General features: G+C 50.7%; 1 protein-coding gene across 6 annotated transcripts in view; it reads left to right on the top strand.

The window, feature by feature from the left end:
• The first annotated feature begins 1,191 nt into the window (after nt 1-1,191).
• The window catches only part of MON2 (MON2 homolog, regulator of endosome-to-Golgi trafficking), a 171,524-nt gene continuing 157,351 nt past the window's right edge, over nt 1,192-15,364 (top strand). For all 6 annotated transcript variants that reach the window (XM_030548859.1, XM_030548858.1, XM_030548857.1 and 3 more), the window contains exon 1: nt 1,192-1,411. In XM_030548859.1, coding sequence (XP_030404719.1) covers nt 1,301-1,411 — 111 coding nt within the window. In that variant the 5' untranslated portion in view covers nt 1,192-1,300. The remainder of the gene's footprint in view (nt 1,412-15,364) is intronic.

Genomic DNA, 15,364 nt, shown 5'->3' with positions numbered 1-15,364 from the left:
AGCAATACAGTACTACTTTCTGTCACATGCCCCTAGTAATGTGCTTTCCACAAAACTAGGGCTTAAAACAGTAGAAAGAGGATTTTCTAGCCTAGTAGCATTTGTGTGGCATTACAGAAGAATATCCTCAACAAAACGGAGGCTAATTTAAAAAAGAAAAAGCTCTTTGTGTAAGTGCCTCTTCATGAAAATGGAACTCCTGAGCTGGCTGGGCAATTTCTTGAATATCTTGTTTTTCATAAATGTGCCCAGCTGCCTCAGAGCAGAGCTGGCCTGTGCACTTTTACAAAGATCCTGTTCTTTTGTGAAACTAGGCACTAGAGTGTTGGCACCCTTGAGAAAAAAAAAAGAAATTAATGGTGCAAAAAATAAGACTTGGTTGCACATATAACATATCTACAATACAAAACACAAGGAAATGAAAAATATAACAATATCTGCCTTCTACTGCTTCACCCCGAGACCATATTATCACTAAAATATCCACCACACAACCTTAATTTTGCCCCAGGAGATACCAACCAGCCTTTCTCCAAATCACTCAGCACCATAAACAGACCCAACCCTCCTCATACTCTGCACTTCGCGTTGCTCTGGAAAACCAAAGTGGCTCATGTTTGGGGGAGGGGAGGTGGAAGTCTGGCTAATGGGGCAGAGCTGGGGCTGAGGTGTGCTGTAGAGCGGGTAGGTCTAGCGAGGCTGGAAGAACAGAACGGGTCTCAAGCGCGTAGTGGCCGACACCTCAACTTTTAATTCCCTCGCTTGTGTGGCTGCAGAGCCCCCGCGCCCCTCCCCAGCCTGTTCACCTGCAGCCCCCGCGGCAGGAGCGCCCATTGTTCCAGGGTCCTGGGGCCCGCTGGCTAACCCGCCACTGGGTGGTAGGTGTGTTATAGTCGGAGCCACCTGGAGTTACTGTGGGAGCCGCTCTGTCAATAGGCACCGTCTCCCCGGCGACACACCGACGAAAGGCGCTGGGTGTCACTTCTAGTCCCGCGAGCCCGCCTGGGGCGCCCCCAAAGCACCTCACGGGCCGGTTACTCGCTGCCTATAGAGACGCGAGGGCAGCGCCCCTTCCCGCCTACGCTCACACCGGCCGGGTAGCCCCGCTCTCCCAGCCCTGCGTGCGGAAGCGGTGCTGACGCGGCGGCGGCGGCGCCCGGGATTGTGGGAGCGGGAGGGGACTGAGGCGGAAGGTTTCCGGCGCTTTAGCGCAGACGTGTCTGGTGGCGGCCGCGCGGAGCCTGGCGCTGTCCCGGCCCGTCCTTCCGCAGCTGCCGCCTCAGCCCGGGCTGGCGGCGCCATGTCCGGGACCAGCAGCCCCGAGGCGGTGAAGAAGCTGCTGGAAAATACGCAGGGAGACCTGCGGGGCCTGAGCCTGGAGTGCCGCAAGAAATTCCCCCCCGTCAAGGAGGTGAGGGGCTGGGGCGGGCCAGGGCCAGAAGGGGGGTGGGGCAGCGTCCCAGTCTCACCGGCTGCCCTGGGGGCCCCATCAGAGCTAGGCCGGCGCCTGAGAGGCCTAGGGGGGCGCGCTGCGTTGTGCGTGCGCGCTGGGTGCCCGCCTGCGCTGGGCAGCTGCCGGGTGCGGGCTGGTAACCCGGGCCGTGTTGCTGACAATTTGGTTCTGTCTTTGCCCCGGTTTATAACCACCAGGAAGCTCTGGCGCTTCGGGTTGGACTTGGAACTTTTCAAGCCTAGTCTCTGCCCAGAGATGGGTGTTGTGTGTGGCGGGGAAGAGTTGCGTTCCAACTAGTTCAGCAGGCTGAGCTCCGGCACTGTGTTATAAAACACTGCTCGTCGTCCGTCCCGTCCCGTCCCGTCCCCCAGTCTTATGGGCTTTTCATAATCAGTTCAGGTGCAGGCTGAAAGATGAAATTTAGCAGGGAAAATAACCGTTAGAAAGGAGAAGTAACTCTGAATGATCTGATAAAATTTGCTTGAAGCTTGGCTGAGTTATGAGGCTTTGCACATATTTTGCACATATCTTGTAGATGTTTAACAATAGCAGTATTTTTAACAGTAATCAGCCAACGATAAAAGAAAGAAAAGATAAGTTGCATTAGGTGTATATTGCTAATTTAGCCCTGGTTCTGTGCGGACAGATCCCTTCGCTTGCATGGCATCTCATTGACTTCAGTGAGGTTTCATATATGTACAGGGTTCCAAATTCGCAGATCTAGTTGTGGAACTGAGGTATTACCTATGAGTGGATGTGTACATCTCCCAAATGAAGGTCTCCAAATTCAGTGTATCTTGTTTACCTACTGACAAAGATTTCAGTGATTCTAAAGTTATCCATCATGCAAGGTGCACGCTAAGTGAATCTGAGCTCTTCATGAACTCTTTCTTTGGGCATGAGCTTTGCATGTCAACAGGTTGTTTTGATTTCAGGTGAACAAACTTATTTTCTTTAAAAAAAATTATTAATGAAATGTCTATGTTAAGAACCAGATTTATTATTATTAAGTTCTGAAACCAAAATTAAGGTTGCAAATGCAGTCTTAGATCAATATCAACTTCAAAATCACACTTGTCTGAATTTTTAATCTCTTTTCTTAAAGTGTCAAGATTACTATTGCAGAAAGAGAGAGGAGTTTCCTTTTTTGATTATTTTATGCATTTAACAATATGTCATGTAGTTAGTTTTCCTTTTTTCACCTTGGTAGTATCTCGCGTCCCATTTTTTGTGGGTTTTTCACACACAAACAGGAGGAAAAACGCACTTAAAACTGTAAAAATGATTGTAAAACCACAAAAACTGAAAGTTTGTGTTACCTGAAACAACTTATTTCTTTTGACTATGTTTTACGTTGACAGTGTCCCTTTAACTCTGCTTTATTTTGCATATATAGAATGATGTAGCTTCTAATCACACGCTCATATATCTCAGATAATACCATGTCATAACAGTTTTTCATTCTCATTGTAAAGTGCATTGCATTTCATTGCACTGTGACTCCTTTCTGACAATAAAAATTAGTACAGGACCCCAGAAAGGGGGACTGAAGCCTGAGCCTTCCCAAGCTCCGCCACGCTGGGGAGAAGCAGAGGCAAAGCCAAAGCCCCCTGCAGTGGTGTAACAAGGGCAGGGCGGGTGAGGCACTTGCCTCTGGTGCACAAAGCGGAGGGGCACAGCTCTACTGCCCAAGCGGGGCAGAGGAGACAGGAAAAAAAAAAGCCGCGATTGGTGGTAATTCGGTAGTGGGTCTATCAGTCCCTCTCAGAGGGAAGGATCTGCCACTGAATTGCCACCACCGCTTCATTCATTCTTCTGTGGCAGTTCAGCGGCGGGTCCTTCCCTCCGAGAGGGACTGAGGGACCCACTGCCGAATTGCCGCCAAAGAGCCTGGAGCTGGCCCTTGCCTCAGGCGCAAAAATTCCTTCTTACAGCTCTGCCCCCCTGCCCCAGGCCGGAAGGCCAAAGCTGAAGCCCAAGGGCTTCAGTCCCAGGTAGGGGGTCTGTAACCTTAGCCCCGCCGCCCAGGGCTGGAGCCCTTGGGCTTGGGCTTTGGCCCTAAGCCCCAGCAAGTCTAAACCAGCCCTGGTGACCCCATTAAAATGGGGTCATGTTCCACTTTGGGGTCTCAACCCACAGTTTGAGAACCTCTGGCTAAGTGAATGAAGCAGAGCTAATCATTAAACATTTTGTCTGAAAATTAATCTTTGTCTGACTTAGAGTAATATCCCGACATGTAAAATGTTGCAGGTGAATCTATGTTGTAGAAAAAATTCTATGATATACTGTTTTACTTGAGAAATAATATGTGAGCAAATATGTTTTGCATTGTGGTTGTCACTTCACCTTGAATGGTCTCTTAGAATATGTATATGTAGTGTAGTCCCAGAATATTACGGAGACAAGATGGGTGAGGTAATATCTTTTGTTGAACCAACTTCTGTTGAAGAAAGAGACAAGCTTTTGAGCCACACAGCTCTTCTTCAGGCTAGCTTGTCTCTCACCCACATAAGTTGTACGTACATCACCCAACCTGTGTCTCTTAGGTATATTTCCATTATTATAACTTATCTCTGGATATAACTGGATGGACCCTGAAAGGTCATTGAGTCCAGCCCCCTGCCTTCATTAGCAGGACCAAGTACTGATTTTTGCCCCAGATCTCTAAGTGCCCCCCTCAAGGGTTGAACTCACAACCCTGGGTTTTGCAGGCCAATGCTCAAACCACTGAGCTATTCCTCCCTCTAAGTTTTAACTACTTATATTCAACAATCTATTCCACATTGTATGGGTATGTCCACACTGCAATTAAAAACCCGCGGCTGGCTTGTGTCAGCTCTCTCAGGCTAAGGCGCTGTTTAATTGCAGTGTAGATGTTCAGGCTTGGGCTGTGGCCCACGTTCTGGGACTCTCCCACCCAGGGCCGTCCTTAGGCATAGGCAACATAGGCAGCTGCGTAGGGCATCTGAAAATTTGGGGCACCACTGGGTCTTAGTGTCCACCCTCTTGTTTTCCTATCCCTGTTCTGACCCTTCCTGCAGGCTCCCACAGATGGCTGCTCTAGCCTGGTGAGTCTTCCTTGGGAGAGAGTCTAGTAGTTAAAAGTGAAAAAACCTCCAGCCTGCCAGACCTATTAGCACAACATTGAAACTGTTAAAGAGACATTCGAGGGGTAATAAAGCCATTTAACAGGCATTTGCCAACCCCAAGGTATATACTGACAGGTTTCAGAGTGGTAGTCCTGTTAGTCTGTATCAGCAAAAAAAAGGACGAGTCCTTGTGTCACCTCAAAGACTAACAAATTATTTGGGCCTAAGCTTTTGTGGACTAGAACCCATTTCATCAGATGTCCACGAAAGCTTATGCCCAAATAAATTTTTATACTGTCAGTTTCTGACTTTACTGACAAAAACAGTTGTGCATTAATGTAATATTTACACAGAACATGTCAGTCTACAAGACCTTAGTTTAAAATTTGCTTTAAAAATATTTCATTAGTGAGCTGGTGAAGATTATAAAATCACATTTCTAAAAAATGCTTGCATAGAGTTTTAGATGCACAATCATCTTTAGCCTTAAATGTGTGGATCTTCACACATAGTTTTTTAAATAAATCCTTCAAAAGACCTCCCTTATCTAAAATACACATTTTAATTACTATAGTTTTAAAAAAAAAGGTGCTTCCAAGTCTTCCTGTCCTTTCTGTCCATCCCTTCACCACCTCTCCCCCCACTCCCCACTGAAGAGAGCCCTTACAGGGACAACAGTCCTTCCCTTCCAGATAGCTGGACAAAGAGTTCCCTTTCTTTACTTCTGACTATCCGACAAACTAGTTTTAAAAGAACCCTCCAGCAGAATCAGTACCTTAGTAAGACAAAATCCTTGTTATACCTAAAATCTTTGGAAACATATTTTTTTAAAGTTGGTGAAATTTCATAACCATGTCTCTTGTTATGGAGATCACACAAAGTAAATTACTGTTCCCTTTTTCTAAAAGCAATGAACATTGTTATGAACACACTAAACCTCTCTGATTAATTTAAAAGAATGTCTTTGTTTCAGTGAGTTAAATATGTAGTAATCTGGAATGCTGGCTTAAGATATGAGTACATTTAAAATATAAATTCAACTTAGAAATACTGATGAAGAAAATGTAAAACAGAGAAGAGCTGCATCATGTATTCCATTATATGTAATGTTGTATTCAGCAGGAGAGCTGACTCACCCTTACTATAAAGTTTTTGCAAATACATCTCTGACAAACTTCAGGGCATATCAAAAAACCTGTGACTGACATTTTTTTATTCCCAAATTTTAGTGCTTTTAATTAGGTACTTCATGTCCATTCTGCATGAAGGAGAGTGCATGGAAGTCTCTGCGGGGAACTGTGACTCTCCACCACCATGAGGCAGGCTGGGCATCTCATTATCCTTTGCTGTCAAGTCCCTCCTCCCCCTCCCCCACCAGGCTGTGAGCTTGGGCTGCCATCCGGCATAGGGGCACCAGTTTAATAATACTGCATAGGGCCCCATAAATCCTAAGGATGGCCCTGCTCCCACCTCACAGGGTTCTAGAGCCCAGGCTTCGGCCCGAGCCCAAACATCTGGACTGCAGTTAACCAGCTCCTTACCCCAAACCCTATGAGCCCAGTCAATTGGTACGGGCCAGCTGTGGGATTTTAGTTGCAATGTAGACATTACCCTGCGAGTACCTTTCCCAAATCTGAAGAAGAGCTCTGTGTAGCTCAAAAGCATGTCATTTTCACCAACAGAAGTTGGTCCAATAAAAGATATTACCTTAGAGAAGCCATTGTGTTTGGTAATCTGTGAGGTTGAGAAACCTTGGAATTGTTTCAATTATGAATAGCTGTGGCATGAAGAGAAGAGAAATCATGAAACATACTCTTCATCTCTCCCCCTTCCCCCCCCCTTGCCCCAAAGTCTTAGATGCTTTTTCACAGCATATGTAAGAACATGTATCCTGAAGCTCCAGCAGTTCAGCCAGCATCATTATCCTTTATCCTAGGCTAATATGTTCTGGTAGGAGACCAATAGAGGTGTGCCTGTGGTTTATTAGGTGATGTCACTTACAGTGACATTTGATACTGGGCAAAATGGAGCCTACAAAAAACAAACAAAAGTTCTAATATCTTGAGCATATATTGCTGGCAATATTTCAGGTATAGTTAATATGCTATACTTAACTTTTCTATAATTCAGGGGTTCTCAAACTTCATTGTACCATGACTCCCTTCGGACAACAAAAATTACTACATGACCCCAAGACGGGGGACTGAAGCCTGAGCTCACTCGAATCCCACCGCACGGGGGTGAGGGTGGGTAAAGCCCAAGCCCCAATACCCCAGACGGAGGGTCCAAAGCTGAAGCCCCATGGCTTCAGCCCCAGATACCAGGGTCTGTAACCTGAGCCCTGCCACCCAGGGCTGAAGCTCTTAGGCTTTTGCCCTGGGTCCCAGCAAATCTTAACGCCAACCCTAGAGACTCCGTTAAAACGAGGACCCACAGTTTGAGAACCACTGCTGTAATTGAATGGAAAAAACATGAGTTTGCTATTGAAGTTGACATTCAGACTACCCCTTGTGTTTTTCTTCATTTTTGGCTGTGTTATGTAATGGTATCCAAGTCTTATTTGTATCTCTCTAGATTTACACTATACACAGAGGTGTTCTGAAAATGAAAAATATATTCTGAGGCCAAAGAGTGATGTGATTATCATAAAGTTGTAAAATGCCTCATCAGTTTTTATTGGCAGACAAAGTTAATTAAACTAATGCAGAATTTACTCCAGTTTACTACAGAATTCTATTTCTATACCAAAGAAATTGTCTCTGACAATTGGTGTGGTAGAATATCAGTGCAAAAGTGGAAGATTAAACCACTTGCTTAAAGTACTAATGGTAGAGCAATAGTTGATCCTCATGTTTACTACTCATAACATTAAACAACCTGAATTGTTTCAATATACAATATATGTATTTATCATTTGGTATAATAATTATTTTGTTTAATGTAGTAGGCTTGGTAGTCTTTATCCTTTTTTGGCAGGAAGTAAATGCTTAACTTCTAAATTTGGATTGAACTGCATGGTATTAATAATACAAAACACAGCTAACCACTATTTTAACCTATTAGGCCTGGTCTACGCTATGGGGTTAGGTCGAATTTAGCCACATTAGGTCGATTTAAACACCTTGCTGGGTCAAATTTAGGGTAGTGCAGACGCAAATTGACGGTATTGGCATCTGGGAGCTATCCCAGAGTGCTCCATTGTGACCGCTCTGGACAGTACTTTGAACCTCCGATGCACTAGCCAGGTACACAGGAAAAGCCCTGGGAACTTTTGAATTTCGTTATCTGTTTGGTCAGCGTGGCGAGCTCAGCAGCACAGGTGACCATGCAGTCCCTCCAGAATCGAAAACGAGCTCCAGCATGGACCAAAAGGGAGACACTAGATCTAATTGCTGTATAGGAAGAAGCATCTGTGCAGGCCGAACGCCGATCAAAAAGAAGAAATACAAATATATTTGCCAAAATCTCACAGGGCATGTTGGACAGAGGCTACAACAGGGACACAGCAGTGCTGTGTGAAAGTTAAGGAGCTCAGGCAAGCCTACCAAAAGACAAAGGAGACAAACAGTCACTCCGGGTCAGAACCCCATACATGCTGGTTCTGTGACCAGCTGCATGGCATTCTAGGTGAAGACCCTACCACTATCCCACCACTGTCCGTGGATACCTGCAAAGGTGGAGTCTCACGCAGCAGGGATAAGGAGGAGGAGGAGACTGTGCAGTAGGCAAGCAGTGAATCCGTTTTCCCCGGCAGCCAGGAACTTTTCATCACCCTGGAGCCAATACCCTCCCAAGGCAGGATCCCCAACCCTGAAGCTGGAGAAGACACCTCTGGTGAGTGCACATTTGTAACTACACTACAAGGTTTAAAAGCAATAGTGTTTAATGTTTGATTTGCCCTGAAGAACTGGATGCATTTACGGTCAGTACAGCTACTGGAAAGGTCTGTTCACATGTCTGGGATGGAGCAGGAAGCTCTCCTGGAGGTACTCTGAAAGCCTTTGCAGAAGGTTTCTCAGGGGGGCTACCTTATTTAATCTTCCAAGGTAGGACACTTTACCACGCCAAGCCAGTAGCAAGTATTCTAGAATCATTGCAGCACAAACCATGACAGTGAAGGCACAGCTTCATGCATGTGCATTCAGTGGCAGAGGACAAGAGAGAATTAAGTGAGCGTGAAGAGCAGAGGCAGGAGGCGATGCTGAGGCTAATGGGAGAACAAACGGACATGATGAAGTGTCTGTTGGGAGAGCAAATGCCCAAGAATGCAGGGGGTGAGGCTCCGGGCACCCAGCCACTCTACTCCAGAGGATGGCCCAACCAACAGAAGGCTGTCATTCAAACAGTTTGATTGTTAGGGTGACGACGACAAACAATGTGGCCTTGTCCTTCCCTCCTCCCCCACCTCACCTGGGCTACCTTGTACATTCTTTTTTTTTCTTTTTAATTAATAAAGAATGCATGGTTTCAAAACAATAGTTCTTCTTCGAGTGATTGCTCATATCCATTCCAGTTAGGTGTACGCGCCGCGCGTGCACATTCGTCGGAAAACTTTTACCCTAGCAACTCAGTGGGCCGGCAGGTCGCCCCCTAGAGTGGCGCCACCATGGCGCTCGATATATACCTCTGCCGGCCCACCCGCTCCTCAGTTCCTTCTTACCGCCCGTGTCGGTCGTTGGAACAGTGGAGCGCGGCTTAGCTGACCTCCACTTCCCTAGCTACTCGTATTTCTCGTATATAGTTACGCAGTTATTACCCTTTTATTTATATATTTGTATAGTTATACGTTTTTTCTTTGCTAACATGGTTAGTTTAGTTAGCGGGGTTCAGGAAGTAGCCCCTGCCATGAACCTGGTCCCGGAGCCCATGCGGGGCTCATCGGGTTTTAGAATGGGCTCGGCCTGCCAGAAGCCATGGCCGAAGGGAGATCCACACGACTCCTGTTTCAAGTGCCTCAGGGAATCACGCTTGACAGCTAAGTGCCCCATTTGCAAGGCTTTTAAGCCGAGAACAAAACGGTGTGGGACTTTCACTTACCCCTCCACCTGGGGCGCCGAGCGATGATCAAGTGGCGGGCAGAAGCGCCTCCTCGGCACCGGACCCCGCCGATACTACCAAGGCCTTTCGGCACCGGCCGTCGCCGGCACCGATATCGGCTCGGCACCGCTCTCTTTTTCCGAGGTCGAGAGAGCCTACGATTCCTGCTGGTGCCTGATGGCTCCCCGGCACGCGCCGTGGTCGAGACCCCTGCTCCTGCTGCTTCCGTGCCACCTGCATCGCAGCCAGGGAGCTCGTCTAAGTGGGATTACCCGGCACCGACACCTGCAGAGGCACCGATGACATCGGCACCGTCGTTTCCAGTCCCCCAGGGCCACGGAATCCGGTGCCTGGCAGCTCCCCGGCACGCGCCGTGGTAGAGCTTACTGCTCCTGCTGCTTCCGTGCCAACGGCACCGCAGCCAGAGAGCTCATCTAAGAAGGATCGCCCGGCACCGACAACGTCGGCACCGTCGATCCCGGTCCCACGAGGGCCGTAGAATCCGGTGCCTGACGGCTCCCCGGCACGCGCCGTGGTTGAGCTACTGCTCCTGCTGCTTCCGTGCCAGCGACACCGCAGCCAGAGAGCTCGTCTAAGTCAGATCGCCCGGCACCGACGCCTGCTGCGGCACCGATGACGTCGGCACCGTCGATCCCGGTCCCACGAGGGCCGTTAGGATCCGGTGCCTGACGGCTCCCCGGCACGCGCCATGGCTGAGCTACTGCTCATGCTGCTTCCGTGCCAACGGCACCGCAGCCAGAGGGCTCCTCTAAGTCGGATCGCCCGGAACGGACGCCTGCTGCGGCACCGATGACGTCGGCACCGTCGATCCCGGTCCCACGAGGGCTGTTAGGATCCGGTGCCTGAGGGCTCCCCGGCACGCGCCGTGGTTGAGCTACTGCTCCTGCTGCTTCCGTGCCAACGGCACTGCAGCCAGAGGGCTAGTCTCAGTCGGATTGCCTGGCACTGACGCCTCTGAGGCACCGACACCGTCGGCACCGTCGATTCCGGTCCCACAAGGGCTATCGAATCCGGTGCCTGACGGCTCCCCGGCACGCGCCGTGGTTGAGCTTATTGCTTATGCTGCTTCCGTGCCGACGGCACCGCAGCCAGCCAGCTTATCTAACTCGGATCGCCCGGCACCGACACCTACCGAAGCTCTGACGACCTCGGTACCGTCAATCCCGGTCCCACAAGGGCTGTCGAATCCGATGCCTGACAGCTCCCCACTATGCACTGTGGGTGAGCCTGCTGTTCCCTCCACGCCGGAGACGTTACCAACGGCGAGGGATTTCATTGCCATGACAGAGTCGATGCTGCCTGATACAGTCTCTTCAGGTGACCGTCCTCTGTCAGCACAGCAGAGCGGCACCGTTCATGATCCCGGTCCCGCAGGCACTCCAGGTTCTGTCGACACGCCCGGCGCCATCGGCAGTCCCGATGCTGTTTTCCTCATCGGTACTGGTCGCACTCGCTGCACCGCTCGGTATCCCGTTCGCCGACCCGCTGTCGGCACCGTTCCGACTCCCGGCACCGCGGCGGGTACCTTGACTCCTGTAGTCTCTCCCCGAGCCTCGAGATCTCGGTTGACCTCCCGGCACCGTTCTGGTTGCGGGTCTGGATCTCGTTCCAGGTACCGGTACGCCTCCCGGTGCCGATCCCCGGTGCCGAGTTGGGCAAGGTCCGAATGAGTCAGAGACTCTGCCTGTGCCTTCTTTAGTACCTCCATGGCAGTCCGGACACGCATCTGTGTCATTCCATATGCGCAGATTCTATGCTCAGGACCATGATTCTGATATGATGGCCAGCGGGTGCCCGCCCCGAAGCCGAAAGAGGCTTGGCGAATGGACCTGCTTGGCCGCCAGGGTACTCTGCAGAGGCCCTGCAGTTCTGGGTGGCAAAGCAACAAGCCTTGCTTAGCTGCAATAATTATAGCACCGGGGTGAAGGAGTTTCTCCCTCAAACCTCCCGCCAGGAGTCCGCTGCTGTCTTGGAGGACGGGGGAAAGAAGGTTCCCGGAGCATCCCTCCAGGCCTCGTTGGACGCAGCAGACTCTGTGGCCAGGACTCTGGCCTTGGGCGCCGCCATGAGGTGCATGGCTTCAGGTTTCAAACCTCCAGCCGGAGCTGCAGTTTGCCATTCAGGATTTACCCTTTGTTGGTAAAGGCCTCGTCATGGCAGGGACAGCCCCAGGCTGCGAAGCCTGATGGTCAATGGGCTCCTAATGCGTTCTCTCAGCATGCATACGCCGGCGACCAAACGCAGGCCTTTCTGGCCCCAGCCGCCATACTCTGTGCCTAGCCAGAGGCAGAACTTTGGCAAACGGCAAGGCCAAGGTGGTCGCAGACGAACATCAGGCCCCCTAAAGAGCCAAGGTCAAGGTCCCTCGTAATTACCACTGGGACCGAAGACAAACCTTCCAAGGTGCGCCTGGGGACAGTGTACCACCTTTAATTTGCTCCAGCCCTGTCCCCCTTCAGCGGACGAAAGGGGCAAGGGGTTTTATTCCCGTTATGCCCTAGTCCCCCACTCGGGCGCAGGTCTCAGACCTTCCTGGTCCTGCACGGACTCAACCGGTTTAGAATAAGGTTGAAGTTCTGCATGGTATCCCTGGGAACCATTATTCCATCCTTACCTCCTGGGGGCTACTATGCCGCCCTGGATATGAGGGACGCGTACTTTCGTAACGCCATTTTCCCTCCGCACAGGAGGTACCTCCGCTTTATAGCCAACTGTCAATCTCCTGGCTTACGGCCATAGTCGCCGCCTACCATCGATGATGTCGGATATGCGTTTTTCCGTATCAGGTCGATTCGCTTATCCGAGGAGACTCTGAGACACAAACCGCTCAGCGCGTGGGCATTGTCACGGTCTTATTCACAGGCCAAGACCTGATGATTCCTATAGAGCAATCCACTCTGGTTCCCACGCAGAGGTTGGACTTCCTAGGGGCTATCCTGGTCTCCTACCTAGCTGGAGCCTGCTTATCACAACTGCGGTTTTAGGCGATGGCAACAATCATCTGAGGTCGAAGGGCTTTCCCAACGACCTCGGCTTGTTCTTGTCTCAGTCTCCTGGGTCCATGGTTGCCCGCAAGTTTGTAACCAAACACGCCAAGCTCCGCCTCCGTCCTCTCCAAGTCCGGCCCACCTCGGCGTACCGCCCGGACAGTGAGCCAATGGTCATGGTGGTCACCGTTCCCTCGAACACCTTAGGCTCCCTAGAGTGGTGGCTAACTCCCTCCCTGATGTGGACAGGGATGCAGTTTCATCCGCCCCAGCCCTCACTGCCCCGGACGACGGACGCGTCATCTCTCTGCTCGAGTGCTCATGGTCACCCCCGAGCTTAAGGCCTTTAGTCTTCTCGGGAGCTGGCATTCCACATCAATGCCCCAAAAAGGAGAGTAGTCCGCCTGGCGTGCCAGGCGTTCCAGCGGCAGCTGTGAGGCCGTTGTATCTCGGTGTTTACAGCCAACACAACGGCCATGTGCTTCATGAGTATCCGGGGAGGGACATAGTTCCCCCCCCCCTTTTTTTTTTGTCAGGAGGCCATCCATTTCCGGGTCTTTTGCATGGCCCATTCGATGGAGCTGGCGACGTCCTTTCTCCCAGGCGTTCGGAACGTCTTAACGCTTTGACTCAGCAGGTCTTTCCGGTCTTACGAGTGATCACTCTGCCCCATGTGAGGCGTTCTGCTCTCCAGAAGTTGAGATGTTTCCTCACACAGACCTGTTCGCTCACTGCAAGAGCAGGAAATGCCAGATGTTCTGCCCCTTCCGAGGTCTCTCCTCGGGATCGATCTTGGACGCATTCCTGATGCCGTGGAAAGGCCAATTGCATTATGCCTTCCCACTGTTCCCACTGGTTCGCTAGGTCCCGCTCAAACTCCGCAGGGGCAGAGCGTGCATCATCATGATCGCTCCAGAGTGGCCCAGGCAGCACTGATATACCACGTTGCTCGGCCTGTCAGTAACAGACCTCATCACTCAGGGCAACAACAGGCTTTGTCACTCGGACCTGCAACCTGTTCACCTCACGGTGTGGCTCCTGCATACCTGAGTCGGGGTGACAGGCAGCCTTCCAGCTGGTCAACGGACCCGGCCAGGTGGAAGTGTTTCTTCTACAGCTGCAATACGCTCGATCTTGCTCCTGCTGAGGTCTCAATCCCCTCTATTCGGCCTGCCTCTGACCTTCAGCGGCAGGGCCTGACGGTATCATTGCTGAGGATACACTTAGCAACCATCTCTACCTTCCAGCAGGCTAATGTGGCCGTTCCGTGTTCTCACGCTCTATGGGTTCGAGGTCCCTCAAGGGCTTGGAGCGCTTGCACCCTCGGGTGCACCGCCCAGCCCCATCCTGGGACCTCAACCTAGTTTTAACCAGACTTATGTCTCCCCTAGTCGAGCCGTTCACGACTGGCCCTCTGCTATACCTGTCTTGCACGACAATTTTCCTCGTAGCTGTTACATCGGCCAGACGGGTCTCCGAGCTCAGAGCTCTTACGGTGGTTCCGCCGTACACTAGGTTTCACAAAGACAAGGTGCAGTTATGACCGCACCCGGCTTTCCTTCCTAAGGGGTTTCGGCCTCTCATGTTACCCACAGCTCAACGCAATGGGCACAACCATTGCACTCCTTGGACATCTGTGGAGTGCTCGCATTTATATTGTGCTGACAGAACCTTTCCCTAAGGAGCCCCGGCTCTGTCACGGTAGCAGGCCAAAGGAAGGGCTTGCTTGTTTTCCTCTCAGAGGATCTCATCTTGGGTGATGGCGGACATCCCCACGTGTTATGATTTGGCTCATATTTCACCAAGCCACATCACCATGCATTCTACCAGGGCTCAGGCTTCATCTGCCGCCTTGCTGGCTTGTGTACCTACCCACGAGATCTGTCGCGAAGCTCCATTGGTCCTCGGTCCATACCTTTGCTTCGCAGTATGCCCTGGTTCAACAGTCGAGAGGCGCTGTAGCCTCTGACTCAGCAGTTTTCATTCTGCCACATTTCACTCCGACCCCACCGCCTTTGTAAGGCTTGGGATTCACCTAACTGGAATGGATATGAGCAATCACTCGAAGAAGAAAAGACGGTTACTCACCTTTGTAACTGTTGTTCTTCGAGATGTGTTGCTCATATCCATTCCACACCCGCCCTCCTTCCCCACTGTCGGAGTAGCCGGCAAGAAGGAACTGAGGAGCGGGTGGGCCGGCAGAGGTATATATCGAGCGCCATGGTGGCGCCACTCTAGGGGGCGACCTGCCAGCCCACTGAGTTGCTAGGGTAAAAGTTTTCCGACGAATGTGCACGCGCGGCGCGTACACCTAACTGGAATGGATATGAGCAACACATCTCGAAGAACAACAGTTACAAAGGTGAGTAACCGTCTTTTACTTTATTTCGAAATGGGAGGGGCGACTTGGCTCACAGGGAATTAAAATCAACAGAGGGGATGGGTTTGCATCAAGGAAAAACACACACAACTGTCACAGCAAAGCCTGGCCAGTCATGAAACCGGTTTTCAAAGCCTCTCTGATGTGCAGTATGCCTTGCTGTGCGCTTCTGGTATCTGGCTGCTCAAAATTTTCAGCCAGGCATTTTGCCTCAACCTCCCACCCTGCCATAAGCATCTCCCCCTTACTCTCACAGATATTATGGAGCACACAGCAAACAGTGATAACAGTGGGAATGTTGGTTGTGCTGAGGCGTGACCTACTCAGCAAACAGCGCCAACAAACTTTTAAACGTCCAAATGCACATTCTACTACCATTCTGCACTTGCTTAGCCTG

Source organism: Gopherus evgoodei, chromosome 1 (genome assembly GCF_007399415.2).
Source record: "Gopherus evgoodei ecotype Sinaloan lineage chromosome 1, rGopEvg1_v1.p, whole genome shotgun sequence".
NCBI lineage: Eukaryota > Metazoa > Chordata > Testudines > Testudinidae > Gopherus > Gopherus evgoodei.
The sequence above is the reverse complement of the archived record's forward strand: the minus strand, read 5'-3'. Positions and strand labels throughout refer to the sequence as shown.